Below are 16,090 nucleotides of genomic sequence, written 5' to 3' on the forward strand. Positions count from 1 at the left end.
TGGATGCTTGATACACATACTGTACCTACAGTAGCCTATAGGAGGCTTTAAGGAGGCCCTAAACAATATAGCTATTGATTTCGTAACTACTGCTGACCTTTGAACAGCCTAGGAAACTCGTGAATTCCTCTAAACTAGTGCGCCAATGCAAATACACGTCCCACTCTGATTACTTACAAAGAACTGTGATCAGAAGACAAAATATTTTGTTAATAAACTATGCTATAAAACTGAAACTGTTGAAACTACAACTCCCAGCATTCATTAAAATTCACATTGTCGTATCTCTTCCTCATGGGTGTGAAATAAGATCTTTACCGTAGCGTCACTCAAAGAGTAACTAAAATGTCATTACGGTTATGCTGTTAATAATAATTATAAAGCCATAAAGCCTACGCAGTTTTTATTAACATCTTACTTCTTTCCGACGTATCTTTCGGGCAAGCTGCATCGCTGAGAGCAGCAGAAGTGGGTTAGTGATGGGTGGAAGTCGCGAAACTCCATGCCTCTGCTGGGGTGCAAATAACTTAAAAGCGGCGAATAGCATCCAAACCACAGCTCGAAGCAATCGGCCCAAGAACCGCTCGAATCGGGTCAAAGCCATCGTCAATGAGCAGCAATGACACCAGCACGCAGCTTGGTTTAACAGGAATGAGCTCTTTACTGCCCTCTGCAGAGCGCTGTTACTGAATCCCTGCAGTTTAATGTTACGCAGTCATACCTTATTCAGATTTTTGAACAAACTTCACTGAGTTTATATATATATATATATATATATATGGACATTTAGATTTTGGGGTGAAAAATGATTCCGGCATGTTCTTGACAGATTGCATGACAGTCACTCATAGCCTGACACACAGTCCATTACTATGTGGACCACGACCACTTTATCAAGCATGTTTCTGTCAGTAATGGCAATTGGCCATAATAAAAGTGAAGTTGAACACTTGAACTTTATTTGTGTTTGTGTGTGAGCATGATTACGGAAATCCTAAGAGGCCATACTGAGAGACATCACTCAGTTTGGCTTTCTCTTCCAAAACTTAGCCATACTGAAATTCAAAGAAAACATACTAATACAACTAAAATTTGCTTGGGGTAGGTTGCAAAATGTTTCATTGATGTTACAACTAACCTGGAGTCTTGTAGCCATGAACTAGCTCACCTTATAGCTAACAACCAAAACATTAGCCATAAAACAACCGAAAACAAAAAACCTTTTCTGTACAGGAAAAAAAATCTACAACATTTTTTTTAAATTGTAAAACTTTTTTTTTTCATTCAGGGCTGATATGCAGTTTTATTTCCATCTGTGAGTTACAGTTGTGTCAAAATATATTAAGCCTATTTCCTGTAGCTCTCACACTCTTTTAGGACTAAATATGCACACACAAACACACTATAAATAGACAACATGTAAATGACATAACAACTGAACTGAACCCCAAAGTTTAAAGAAAAGGGAATGAGGGTTTGAAGCCCACATTTAACTCTGCTGCCAACTATTGATGAACCATGGCAGGAGATTTAGACTGTTGATCATTTTTTGATCTGAAAGTGAAAATTTATCCAAGTAAAAAAACATATTTTGTTTGACATTACATAGTAATAATAATATTGTTTTGATGTTGTTTTGTTACAAAAATATGTGTAGGTTTCATAAATTTAGACAGTGAGTTATAAGTTCAGGGAATTTAATTCAATCAATTGAAAGTTGTCTGAGTTCATACTGGTGATTCTCATTTTATATGTTCTTAAAAATTTCATATAATCATATATTCAAATAAAATTTCATACAATTACTGATGAATATGTTTTTTTCTTCTTGCATCACACTAAATTTTATAGGCCCTAGTTCATTTAAACAGGGAAAGAGTTATTTGTAAGGAGCTAAACATTTGATATTTGACTCTATTAAATAATACATTCATATTTACAAACTTCTTTTTGTTAACTTTCCTGTTTTGGATTAGGAATATAGGCTAATAAGGCTATTGTTTACGTGAGTAATTCATAAATTGAATGTGGCGGGGGAAAAAACACAGTATGGGCAAGGCAAAACGGTTTGGAAGAAGAATTTTTCATGTACTCATTAAATTCACAAAAAACATTGCCTTTAACATTTACCTAGTCTAATTGTTTTAGAAAACATTTCAAACTATAAATAATCTTATAGGCTATTTCAGGTTAAGCATATGGGCAAATTCACTGGGTTAGGTTTTAATAATGTCATTAAAGTTCCTTGTATCGTGCATGCTGCATATTACTGATATTAACTATATGGCTCTGCGTTATCGTCCGGGCAGAACTATTGTTCCAGCCACCAAAGACAGATTCACAAATAACCTGCCTGATTTATCTCAACTGCTCTGTGTACCCATAAATACACATGAACTAGACGAAATGACTAGCAACATGGGCACTATCTTCTCTAATACATTAGAAGCTGTTGCCCCCATCAAATTGAAAAAGGTTAGAGAAAAACGTACTGCGCCATGATACAACAGTAATACACATTCTCTCAAGACAAAAACTTGTAGTCTCAGCAAGACCAGATGAAACTTCTAAATTATCTAAGCTAACAGAGTGTGTTAAAATGTAAAAGACTGGATGACCAATAATTTTCTCCTATTAAATTCGGGTAAGAAAAAAAATTTACTTAGTGTTCATCGTCTGTTTGATTACGTCTTTAATTGATTTTTCCATACATTTCTGCAATATGTACATTAACTGACAGTCACCACTGATAAGCTAGCCTACCACTAAATATAGAAACTTAATTTGCTGTAAAATTGCTTTGCAACGATTTGTATCGTAAAAAGCGCTATACAAATAAACTTGAATTGAATTGAATTAAAGTCAATTATTTCCCAACAATCGTCTGAGCTTAGATGGTAAAAGAATAGTGGCTTCATTCGGATGAGAAGAGTTCACCAGAATGAGAGGAAGCATAGAAATAATTGCACAACCGTGACTAAATTGATATGATGCAATACTTTCATTTCAAACGATGGGTCAGTGGCCTGGTTTTGTATGCTGACTCACGACGATGATATCATCCAAAACACGGACTGCTTGTCTATGCACGTTGCAGTGTGACATGAAATGTAAAGATGACATCATAGTTCAGCCAAGCCAGTGCACTGGCCGCTCATTGGCTCGAATGCTTGATCGATGTATTATGCAGCCAATCAGAAGCCAAATTACGAAAGCTCATTTCACAAATAAAGGCAAATGTAAAAACTTATTTTTGATGTGCTTAGTGCACCGCTTTCAAACTCATTTAAGCTTAAATTTACATAAAATGCAGCCTGTGGCGTCCGGCTATTTTATGGAAACAAAATGAAGAATGCAGTGCAGAATCATACGGCCACACGTTGGAGCATTTACTGCGCATGCTCGACGCGCAATGTCCAGCCTTGCCAAGACCTGCCCCTATTCTTCACCAATGAACGGGCAAATTTACAAGCGGCATAAGCGTTTCACAATGGCCGAGACGGATATTGACAGCTTGCGAATGAGATGTTGTTGACAAAACACTGAAGATCTGCTAAATGCAACGTTGGTACCCAAACGAGAAAGTCTTTTCTTCGATCCTACTAAAACCAGGTACAGTGCCATATTCTAGGGCAGCCGCATGGGCCCGGATACGTGCATTCCGTCCCCATACTTAAAGATGCTTTTATTATAATATCGCATGTCTAATAGAAAATAATAATCAGCTAAGTCTGCTTGACGGTATTCGCTTTGAAAATCGATAAAGGTGGAAAGCAAATTGCATTTACAGCAAGCCCTTTAGCGGTCATGTCATTTCAGCAACAGTCCGCAATGGATCCTGTCTGTAGCCAAGCTTGACAGATGGTGCGGACACACCGCATTTCTTGTAGCCACTGGAATTATTTTGCTGTATTCTATGTTTATTCAAAGAGCTTGCAAATAAGATTTGTCCCATATGAGTTATAGCTGCATCTTTGGCACAATTTTACTCAGTATTGCTGTCGCCGTTTATTCGGCTTAATGTGATTCATAAGTCCATGCCTAAACATACTGAGGCATCATCCCTTCTTTGCAGGTGGTTTGTTAGTAAAAGTCGCTGGGAGTGAAGCTACCGGCTACAGCTAACTTACAGATATTGGGAAGGAATCTGCTTATCGGAATTGCCGACGATAACGCGAGACCTTTCTGGAGTAAAGACTGAGTTAACAACCGTGCGACCGACCGGAATATGAACCATGGCAACCGCATCACTCCGGAAAGAGCCCGAGCGCACTTTTCATCATTTGCGTTCATCTGCCCTTTTTGGAGAATATTTAATCGGGTAGTTTTTATGTGGTTTACAGCATTGTACGGCCTTTTATTAGTTATTGAGCTGTTTTTGTAAGCAATTATTTGTCGTGCATCTCACTCGGGATATGGATATTTGGACTTGGTTGCGTTAAAGGGACCCGCTGCCTGCCTGTCCATCATTATGGATCAAGATGATAACCAAGAACCATGCGAACCCCCTATGCATGCCCTTTACGGGCCTAACCGGATACGGCCGTCATCGTACCGGGCTCTGCGAAGTGCCGTGTCCAGCCTGGCACGAATTGACGATTTTTTCTGTGAAAAAATCGGTTCCGGGTTTTTCTCAGAAGTCTTCAAGGTAACTTTTCCTCATTTTATCCTGTTGTAGGCTTATTGCAGTGGTCATGACTCATGCTCTTCCTGATTGATATTTGGTTGCAACTTTTGATGAGATGCGCTTTAAATGAAGTTTGGGATGGAAGCAAGGAGGAGTTTGCATAATTTAAAACACCCCATATACCGTATATATATATATATATATATACTACACTATTAATTAGGCTAGTGAGTCTCCAATAATCACTCTACAACCTTAAATTATTGTTTATAATAGAAACTGATTATCGGTGATCACGGTTGCTATATATAGCCTACGTGTGTGTAAAACAGATTTTTCACACTTATCAACTTAATTGCTTTTATGTATGAATTTATTTAGTTTTTAACTTTGTGTCTACCAGTAAAAGCTTTGTTGGTATAAATTAATGTATTTAGGTTGATACTGTGATGTTAAATAATAATTTCGACTTGAAGAAAAACCAGTTAACATGTTACCATTTTTAGGCTATATTTTTCATTGGAGAATAGCACCCACCAGTGCTGTTCACAATAGTAAAGCAACCTATATTGTGTGATAATTTCTCAACAACAACAATTAATTATAATATTTAAAATAATTAATAATCAACATGATTTTTTGTATGATCATTTCAATATAAAAACAAAGAAAGAAAACAATTAAAAATGGTTCTGCATATTGTTCATAAAGAAATCTTTAGTTTAAAGCAACTTGTAAGAAAACACTGGAATCTGAATGCCTGTGTAGTTTTAAAAACATCTACACAGATCCTAAAATCAAACAAATGGAGTGTAATAGCTTTAGTTATCACATCTCAATCATCTTGTGTTGTATATACTACAACATTGTCAATGTGTCCATGTTAAGAGCAACGGTGTCTGTGATTAATGATAAGACATGTTGGTTGTACTCGACAGCATAATCAGATTACCAACCTGCCCTAATCTGTCTGCCTCTTCACAGAGGGGTGTGTGTTTATTAGCCCATTCCTCTGTCGACTGTCTCAAGTGCAAGTCTATTGGTTTCATCTGAAAGTTTTTGCATCTATCAGCTCAGCAGTTGGCATCTCTGTTTTTCCTCTCAAAATCAAATAATGAAAAAATAGCCTTGATTATTTGTTTAACATAATTTTGATATAAGCAAAACATGAATGCAACTGAAGTTCAATTGTCCCATATTCAATAACTGACACCCCTTTCATACTTTTTAAGAACATTGTGGACCATGATATAAATTTAGTTATTTCTCTTATCCATTTAGTTTTTTGTTTGTTTGCAGGTGTCATTAGCTGTCGTTTATTCTATTTATTACAGCTATTTAGTAGTTCTTTATTAGTGGTTAGTTACAGGTTCTTGACAGAATTACTACAACTACAGTAATGTGAGCATACATTTTAAATTATTAACTAACTAAAGAGGTCTAAAATTGTCCAATGCATGGCTTTTATTGTTCTCTATAAATAACGAAAACCAGAGCTGTTATGGCACACATTTTTGAATATTTATATTTTTGCTATACAGTAGACAAATACATCGTTCTGCAGGAAGCTGTGCATGCAACTTTGAATGTTTAAAGGGATCATTCACCCAAAAATGAAAATTCTGTCATTAATTACTCTCATGTCGTTCCAAACCCGTAAGACCTTCGTTCATCATCGGAATGCAAATTAAGATTTTTTTGATGAAATCCGAGGGCTTTCTGACCCTGCATAGACAGCAATGCAACTGAAACGTTCCCAGGCCCAGATACATAGTAAGGACACTGACACGGAAGAGAAGAATTGTTGAATAAAGTCATTATTTTTGTTTTCTTTGCATACAAAAAGTATTCTCGTAGCTTCATAAAATTACGGTTGAACCACTGATGTCACATGGACTATTTTAAAGGGGTCATATGACGTGATTTAAATTTTTCCTTTCTCTTTGGAGTGTTACAAGGTCTTGGTGCATAAAGAAGACCTGTAAAGTTGCAAAGACTAAAGTCTAAAATCCAAAGAGATATTCTTTATAAAAGTTAAGACTTGTCCACACCCTCCTAAAATGGCTCGTTTAAACACGCCCCCACATGTCTACGTCACTGTGTGGGAAGATTTGCATAACCTTAATTTTTGTTCTGAAGATGAACGAAGGTTTTATGGGTTTGGAACGACATTGAGGGTGAGTAATTAATTACAGAATTTTCATTTTTGGGTGAACTATCCCTTTAATGAAAGTGGTTTGTGTTTGTGCCACCTCAAGAAAACTGTAATTTGTCTTTTATTTTCAACATTTCAGAAGTCAACATTTATTAAATTTGTGTGGGATGTGGGATGATGTATGATATGGTGTTTGGTGATGGTAGTGGTTGAAGCCCATGTTTTGTATGTGATGTTGTGATGATGTCCTGGATTCCAGCTGGTTAGGTGGGATGATGGGAAATCCAGAAAGCCTATTAGTGCCCTAATGGCTATTAATACTCAGCATACTGTACTGGATCTTTCTCCAACTCTCTCTAACTCATATACACAAAGCCATATTTAATTCAAACCTAAATACACTAATGCAACTATTGCATTATTGCACATACAAATCCCAACAGCCTCTCAATCCTCCACTAGATTCTATTAGGGGTGTGCGATATTGACAAAAAATAATATCTCGATATTTTCTGGGATTTTATCGATGACGATAATTAGACGATATTTTGCTGAGTGTGTTGTTGTGCTGGTACCTTAAGGACTGCCGAAGACAGCTGACTCATAATGTTTTTAATATTCTTCATATTCTGTGTGGTGGTCAGTTCATACTGATAGAAATTAATCTTTTCCAATAAGTTTAAACAGATTTTTACATTTTATGGGCATTTTTACCTTTATAAAGCCATTTTTTCTAGAAGTGTCCATTATCTTTTGAGTCAAATTCTTACATTTAATCAGGGAATTAGAATAATAAGACATTTGGGCTGTTACCAAGCAAATGAAATCAACACAGAAGCTGCATCTGAAGTGGCATTTAGATGTATTTACACTTTTACATGTATTTTGTTTAATGCAAGCATTTAACCTGCAATTACAAATGCATAAATAATGTTTTGATATATTAAACATAAAACGTTGAATACTGATATTTGAAATGATTTAAAACATGAAAAAAATCTATAAAAAAAAAGAAAAAGCCGAAATTTGAAATTAAAACCGCCAGCAGGTGGCAGCAAATCACTCTTAATAAGTGAGTCATTGCGATTGAACCGAATCATTTAAACGTTTGATTCATTCAAGAACGAAACACCGTCATGTTGCTCAGAGACACAAAACAGCGCTGTGGCTGTATTCGGGATGATTTTTGTTGGCGAAATAGAGCAAAAACAAGCAATATGGTGTCTAAAACGTAAGTCTCTTAATTAACTCAATGTCACCTTTGTAATCATGGTAATTTTTGGAGAAAAACGGCACTCTTCGTGTGAAATTGAATAACTATATGAAGTGGTATAAATATATAAATTTTCTGCCATCATGTCTTGAATTTGTGATCATTCTAAATGCATTTTAATAGACTGAATCATACAGTGAAAGAAAACACACTAAATGCGCACACGCACTAGTCTAGACTTCACGTAATGTATGCGTGCGCTCTGTAGGGATGTTTTGAATGGTTTTTGCAAAATTCTCGATAATGTCAAATCGCACATCGTTAAAACGACAATTACGATATTATCGCAGACGATATATATCGCACACCCCTAGATTCTATATCCTCAACTCCTCTACTAGCCTCACATTTAATGGCAAATCAGTCTAATGCATGCTTGAAATTCTGCCTAGAAAGGCCAGAAAAAGCTTGAGATACTCTTGTGCAGATGTACATAGATTTTATCCTGAATGAGAGAATGTATCCATGATTTTCCTGAGAATATGTAAAGAATGTGAGAGATGATAAGCACACTACAGGTTATACATACAGTGAAGTGAAGAAGTGAAGTGACGTGTGGCCAAGTATGGTGACCCATACTCAGAATTTGTGCTCTGCATTTAACCCATACAAGTGCACACACACAGTAGTGAACATACACACCGTGAACACACACCCGGAGCAGTGGGCAGCCATATTGCTGCAGCACCCGGGGAGCAGCTGGGGGTTCGGTGCCTTGCTCAAGGGTCTCACCTCAGTCGTGGTATTGAGAGTGGAAGAAAGCGCTGGTTATTCACTCCCTCCACTGACAATTTTTGCTGGACCTAAGACTCGAACCCGCAACCTTCGGGTTAAAAGTCTGACTCTCTAACCATTAGACCATGACTGCCCCCACATGATATCAATATACGATTTTCGATTTTCACTGAACAAGACATGGTATGTTAATCCACCTATAGATTTAACTCCTGTATAGGAGTGTGTATATATAGGCTGTGTTCAATAATAGAAATACATTCAGAAAAACATAACCATTTGTGGAAAAAATACATTAATGTATATTGCCTTTGACCAAAAAAAACCTTGATTTTAAATAGTCAGAAATACCCAAACCTTTTACTACAAAAGGCCAAAAATCAAACTTGAGTGAGGGCCAGAGGCCGAAAGTAAATTGCATTATATCCAGTTATATTATATTAAAATGTACATTTAAAAATCTAATTGAATCATATTATTTACATTTCAGTGATAATTTCAAAAATCAATATAAAAATATTAAAACAAAATGATTCCTTAGAATGCCTAAATCACTTTTTTCCCCTCTTTTTTCCACCCTCTAGTGATATACATAGGATATTATAACATTGGATTCAATCACATAAATAATACTGCACTTGTTAAATGTGTCGTACTGTAGCCTAAAGTAAAAGGTAAGCACAGGCTCACAGTCTTGACATAAACAACAAACACATTCACATAAGTTCAGAAGTACTAAATTTGTTCTTGTGAATATGAATTCTTCTAACTACAGTGTTTTTCTTAGATTATTTGCTGCCTGCAACAGTCAAATCTAACCCATTGGCAAGGCAAGGTTGACTGCTACTTTCAAAAATGTGCTTTGATATGTTCGCCTATGGTTAAAGCGCCACTTAGGAGTCAAAAGCTGCAAATGCATTTGCCACAGAAATGGTTGCGGTACCTGCAGCAGTAAAATACTTATTCTGGTTGACTACCATCTGTTGCATTGTGGGCCAAAGGTCATGGGCCTGGTTTGGGCAGCTCTGGTGTACTACATGTATCAGAGAACTTTTTATTAGTGTCACTGAATAAGTGTGTGTGTATGTATTCTGCAGGTGCAGCACAGGATCACAGGGCAGGTGATGGCTCTGAAGATGAATACACTGGCCAGTAACAAAGCCAACATGCTAAGAGAGGTGCAACTCATGAACCGCCTTTGCCACCCTAACATCCTCAGGTGTGAGATTCAGCATTTTTCCTTTTTGTACATAAAACAGGGAATACTTCTCTCTGTAGGCATGGAATTATTAAAAAAATACTACAATGCAATGATTATAAATAATATTTTTCTTGGGTTGTGTGTTTGTAGAGTCTGACTTGAATTTGATAAATATGAGATTTTATTTAACCTTTTGGGAAATTACCTCAGGTTAAAGATGCGTATTCACAAAAGGCATCCAAAAAATATAGAAAATAAATAGTTGTTCTCATCTTCATTAGGTTTTTGGGTGTGTGTGTTCATGAAGGACAGCTTCATGCTCTAACGGAGGTAAGACACTGCACAGAAAATGCACAGACTTCAGGAGTAAATGGACTGTCAGGTTGATGTGATGATAACTGTAATGTCACTATGTTTACAGTACATAAATGGGGGCAACCTTGAGCAGCTGCTGGACAGTGACATATATCTGTCATGGAGCGTGAGAATAGGTCTGTCTCTGGAAATTGCAAGAGGGCTGCAGTATCTACACAGCAAGGGCATTTTCCATCGAGATCTTACATCAAAGGTACAGACACAGTTATATATGGTTTATTGTGCCAGCAGCTATGTCTATTCATTTTGTGCTTGCTGCACGCTGGTGTTAAAAGCGTTTCTGTGTTGTCATATTTTTGTAGGCCAACCCAGAAGTTAGCATCATCCTGGTTTCCTTGACAAATTGAGATTTTTCCATTGGCTTTTGGATTAATGCAGAAAAGAAACTGTGATTAACAAAAGTTTGTGATTCTTACACATTTTGTTCATCATGATAATATTCACAAAGGAACACAAATTTGATTAATTTTGAAGCCTAAATACAATCTCCAGAAGTAAAAGTGAACAAACAACGCCTTGGTCACATGATTTTAACGTCACCACCATTAAGCTTCTGATAACTATTTCATTTTTCACATTTACCTGAAAGTTTCAGTTGGAATTATTTTCAAGATTGTGAATATAAACATAACGAGGCTGTAAAAGTAGACTAGTGAGTAGATGGGTTTACCTGGTTGGCGTGATGAGGTTTAAAATCCTTGACACCCTATGTAGTCCCATTTAACCACTTGTTAGCAACCACCTTTTTCAAGACAAGTAAAAGCTTAAAAAAAAACACACAAGGGGGTATTACTGATGTATTTTTGTCATAGAATAAAACATTAAAATATATTGACTTTGTGCTTACCACAGACCTTATTTTAGGCTTTTAACCAAAAAACCTATTCAAAAAACCCATTGACTTCAGGACGATTGAACCAGAAGTGCTAAAATGCTAATAATTCATTTTGGGTCTTGGCCTACAAAAATACATCATCCCTGCAGCATTTTTTAAATGAGGCTATATGATTAATAACATTGAAATATCCTAACATTAAATACCTTATAAAATACTCTGACTATACTACTGTACTGTACAGAATTGTCTGGTCCGTTGTGACAACGGTGCTTTTACCGCTGTGGTTGGGGACTTTGGGCTGGCAGAGAAAATCCCTGATTACAGGTCAGTGCATCTCTCCTTTTTACACACAAATAATATAGCTTTATTTTTTGACACGCATTTGATGATGACATTTTAAATGGATCAGGACTTGACCAGAGATACAAGCAAAAGTACAATGGCTATCCAAGAAGGCTATATTCCAAACATAGCCAAAATATGCTTTGTCTTTCTTGTTTGCAGTGATGGTGTTGAAAAGCAGCCGTTGGCTGTTGTGGGCTCCCCCTACTGGATGGCTCCAGAAATGTTAAGAGGAGAGCTGTACAATGAGAAGGTATCCTGTCTTTGAACACTAGCAAATCAATATCTAACTCTACTTGTGTGCATGTGTAATATTATTCATATCATTTTTATACCACAGGTGGATGTTTTTTCATATGGAATAATCCTTTGTGAGATTATTGCTCGGATTGAGGCTGACCCAGATATCCTTCCACGAACAGAGGTACATCTCTCACACCACCACATGAAGCACAGAATCAACCACAAAATCATGTAGCTGGTTTACCAGACATAGATTAAGCCTAAAAAAAATTCTGTGCAAAATTACTTTAATAGCTAATAATTAATAGCTAAATTTAATCTAGGACAAGCCTTAAGCCTTTGATATGTGTATATTTCATATGTTATGATAACTGAAATGTTAATGATAACTGGTATGATAACTGAAATATTGATATTCTGCAATTGTATTAAAACTCAAAATGTATCTGTCATATTAAAACATGATCAAATGAATGCAAAAATAATTAGATTATTTTGGATTTGTTTTATTTGCTCCCATGTTTTTTTTTTCTAAATATGAAGTGTGTGCATATGAGTAACCATATAATGTATCCAGATCCAATCTAGGAATCCACTGATGTTAAATTTATCATGACCACTACAGTTTAGACTTAGATATCAGTATCTAATTTTTAGAGTGTTGCCTCCCTCTGCTAGATTTTTCATATGTAATTACTTTGTAACATTTTTAGAAAGCAACACAGTGTTCATTATTGCAAAGCTCAAGATTAATCTCAAATTTGCCTATGTGTGAAAAGATGCCTGATCAGAGCAGTATGTGTGTAACATCATCTGTCTATTTGTCTTTAGGATTTTGGACTGGATGTGGACACCTTTGAGCAAATGGTGGGAGACTGTCCACCTTCATTCCTTCACCTGGCTGTCAGTTGCTGCAGTGTAAGCCACATATGCATATATACACTCGTATACAGAAATTCAGAAACACAGAGTATGTACGGTATGAAATGGCCCATGTCATGCTCTCAGTTGTGTTTTTAATTTGTTATCCTCTTTCTGTGGTAGATGATTGCAGAAAGTCGTCCTGCCTTCTCTGAAATAGTACTGACACTTGAGAGGATAGAGAGAGAGAGGAAGATGAGTGAAGCTCCAGTCATCCTTGGTAAGTATGTTACAGATAACATGGGCCCGGTAATCAGTGTAATCCATTTATTTAATAATATTGGGTAATAAATAAATAAAGGATACTGTATATACACTACTGTTAAACAGTTTGGGTTCAGTAGGATTTTTTAATTTTTATATATATATATATATATATATATATATATTAATCCCTTTGTTCACCAAGGATACATTAAATTTATCAAAGACAGTAAAGGCTTTAATATTGTTACAAAACATTTCTACTTAAAAAAAAAAAAATTTTTTTAATTAAAAAATGTAAACATATGAAGCAGCACAACTGTTTTCAACATTCATAATAATAATAATAAAATGAAGAAAAGTTTTTGAGCACCAAATCAGCATATCAGAACTATTTCTGAAGGATAATGTGACACTAAAGACTGGAGTAATAATGGCTGCTGAAAATGCAGCTTTGCCATCACAAGAATAAGTTATTTTTAAAATGTTTAAATATATTCAAATAGAAAACAGCTGTTTTAAATTGTAATAATATTTTTACAATATTTTCACTATATTTTTTTATTAAATAGATGCAGCCTTGGTGGGCAAAAGAGACTTTTTTTCAAAAACATAAAAAAATATTACTGACTCCAAATTTTTGAAAGGTAGTGTATATCACGTGTTAATTTAAATACATTTTACCAGTTAACAGCTCATTCTTTCAGAACTCAAAATTAAAGATGAAAAATATTTACCCATTTTTAAAATCACTTTTTTTTTTTTATCACCTTTTTTTTACAACATTCACCTAGAAAAAATTTTTCAGACAACCCATTCTTGTTGTGGTTTACTCAGAACCCATTGCCATTGACGTCAGCCCGTATAGGAGGAGAAGCTCGCCATGCCATCCTGGTGACCAGCGCCTGTCCCGTAGTCAGTCAGACGTATTGCCTCCTGCCACATCACCATGTTTAGGCACACCTGCACGGGTCAACCCATTCTCTCTTCGCCAAGACCTCAACGGTGGTCGTATCAAGCTATTCGACACCCCTAGCAAATCTGTCATCTCTCTTACCTTTACCCTTCCACCACCTCCAGACCCCTGTGCCTCCCCACCACTAAACAGGAGCCCGGGGCTCCGAGGACCCCCTCGAAGGTGTCGCTCCCTGCCGTGCACCCCCGAGCTGGAGCGACAGCTACCCTCCCGAGAACAAGAGGGCCAGAAAGAGGAGGAGGGGACTGAAGAACTGAGAGATGGAATGAAAGAGAAAGAGGTGGAAGGACGGCAAGACGTGGTGGAGGGCTCAGGCCTGATTCTGGACTTAGATATGGTGTCTTTAGAACGGTTAGAAGAGGAAGAGGAAGATGACGATGTGGAGAAGGAGGGCCTGAGCCTCACAGAGCCCATGGACTGTAGTAGCTCGCCCGACACGGCAGAAGGAAACATGTCAGGGAAGCGGCTTATCAGCGGTTCTTCTTATTCCTCGTCCTTGCAGTCTAATGGTTGGGCTACACCCATCTCTAACGGACCACCATTATTACCTCCCCTTCCTCGTTTGGACAATAACAATGGACTGCTGAGGCCTGGGCGGCCAATGGCATGGGCAAGACTGAATGGATACCGAGGCCCCGCCCCGGAGCCTTTACCTCCCACTAACGAACAAGACGATGTCATTTCTTGTCCAGCCTGCTGTCTGGCTGGGTTCAGCTTCCCTTCCATGTGCCTACGTGGAGCTCCTCCGTCGCGCCGTGGACCTCCGCGGCGACCGTACAGGAACTTCAATGGAGGGGAAGCATCTGCAGCCACAGCAAAGGGACTGCTCTGTCGGGGAGCAACGGGTCTGGCTCCATCCACAACAACTTGTGAGCCAGGGTTACCCCTACCAGAGGCCCAAACCTAAAGATGCAATGCCACACAGATCACAGAAACTGCAATGCCACACAGTCAGGACGCATCTCTGATGTCAGTATGGTTATCTTACTGGATCCAGTGCGGGTTGAAACATTGAATTAAAGGGATTTTTCACCCAAAAATAACAGGGTTACCCCTACCAGAGGCCCAAACCTAAAGATGACCACTGCGACATCACAGAAACTGCAATGCCACACAGTCAGGACGCATCTCTGATGTCAGTATGGTTATCTTACTGGATCCAGTGCGGGTTGAAACATTGAATTAAAGGGATTTTTCACCCAAAAATAAAAATTCTGTCATTTACTCACCCTGATGTTGTTCCAAACCTGTATGACTTACTTTATTCTGAGGAACACAAACGATGTTTTGGAAAAAAATGCCACACTGCTTTTTGTCTCTACGGTGAAAGTCAGTGTTATTTCATTGTATGGATGTTTGTTTAAAACATTCTAAAAATAAATCTTCTTTCTATTTTACAGAATAAAGAAAGTCGTACAGTTTTTGACATGAGGGTGAGTAAATAATGACAGAATTTTTTAGGGCTACACAATATGTAAAAAATTAAACCGATATTGTGATATGGCTTAGTGTGATTGTCAAATTGCACAGGTTGTGATTTAATTGAAAAAAATATATTCACTGACAGTTTCAGATTGAGAGCACATGCACGTGTACTGTAAATGAACTTCTCTCTGAAACCAGCAGTGCATATATGTATATGCTGGCAGCTCGCCAAAATGAAAGCTTGATGGGTTAATGTTTAAAAATAAAGCAACTAAGGCACAAATATTAGTATTATAAATTATACTGTTGTACTATAAATTAAAATCACATTTATTAAATACCCAATTTTTTAATTTCCAGTACAATGCAATTATTACAATAAATTTATTGTTTTGTTTAATATTTTTATTTAATAATAATCACAAAAAAATCATAATACTAATTATTGTTTTATAGTTATTTTGAATTAGACAAAAACAATGGGAATGTGGCCTATGAAAACTTAAGTGGAAAGAGATTTTTTTTAAAACTATGTTTAATTTATGGTTAAAGAAAGAGGTTTAAGTTGTTTCTTGTAAACTTAAGTGTGAACACTCAAATAAATAAAAAAAATTCCAAATTGGTCAGCCTTTAAAAGGATGAATCACACTAAAGAAATTGCTGATGCACTTATTCTAGAATTAATTTTCCCCCATAATACAGCAATATATTAAAGCCATCTGCTGAAAAGCCCTTTTTTTTGTTGTTGTTATTTATTTATTTATTTATTCATATC

General features: G+C 36.7%; 2 protein-coding genes across 3 annotated transcripts in view; one reads left to right on the forward strand and one right to left on the reverse strand.

The window, feature by feature from the left end:
- The window catches only part of LOC107737091 (fatty-acid amide hydrolase 2-A), a 10,359-nt gene extending 9,688 nt beyond the window's left edge, over positions 1-671 (reverse strand). The window contains exon 1 of the mRNA XM_016548502.1: positions 419-671. Within this exon, the coding sequence (XP_016403988.1) occupies positions 419-604 (186 nt within the window). The 5' untranslated portion in view covers positions 605-671. The remainder of the gene's footprint in view (positions 1-418) is intronic.
- A 2,741-nt stretch (positions 672-3,412) lies between these two features.
- Positions 3,413-14,920, forward strand: LOC107737090 (dual specificity testis-specific protein kinase 2-like). Of its 2 annotated transcripts, none has more exons than XM_016548501.1 (10): positions 3,413-3,612; positions 9,888-10,009; positions 10,273-10,321; positions 10,413-10,559; positions 11,446-11,528; positions 11,709-11,799; positions 11,887-11,970; positions 12,621-12,707; positions 12,834-12,930; positions 13,752-14,920. In XM_016548501.1, exons 2-10 carry the CDS (start codon positions 9,915-9,917, stop codon positions 14,795-14,797), a joined length of 1,779 nt encoding a protein of 592 aa, XP_016403987.1. In that variant the 5' UTR covers positions 3,413-3,612; positions 9,888-9,914; the 3' UTR covers positions 14,798-14,920. The 2 variants fall into 2 exon arrangements, with proteins under 2 accessions (XP_016403987.1, XP_016403986.1); XM_016548500.1 differs by lacking the exon at positions 3,413-3,612 and adding an exon at positions 4,226-4,648.
- Positions 14,921-16,090: the final 1,170 nt, after the last annotated feature.

Source organism: Sinocyclocheilus rhinocerous, unplaced genomic scaffold (assembly GCF_001515625.1).
Source record: "Sinocyclocheilus rhinocerous isolate Xijiao unplaced genomic scaffold, SAMN03320098_v1.1 scaffold344, whole genome shotgun sequence".
Lineage (NCBI taxonomy): Eukaryota > Metazoa > Chordata > Actinopteri > Cypriniformes > Cyprinidae > Sinocyclocheilus > Sinocyclocheilus rhinocerous.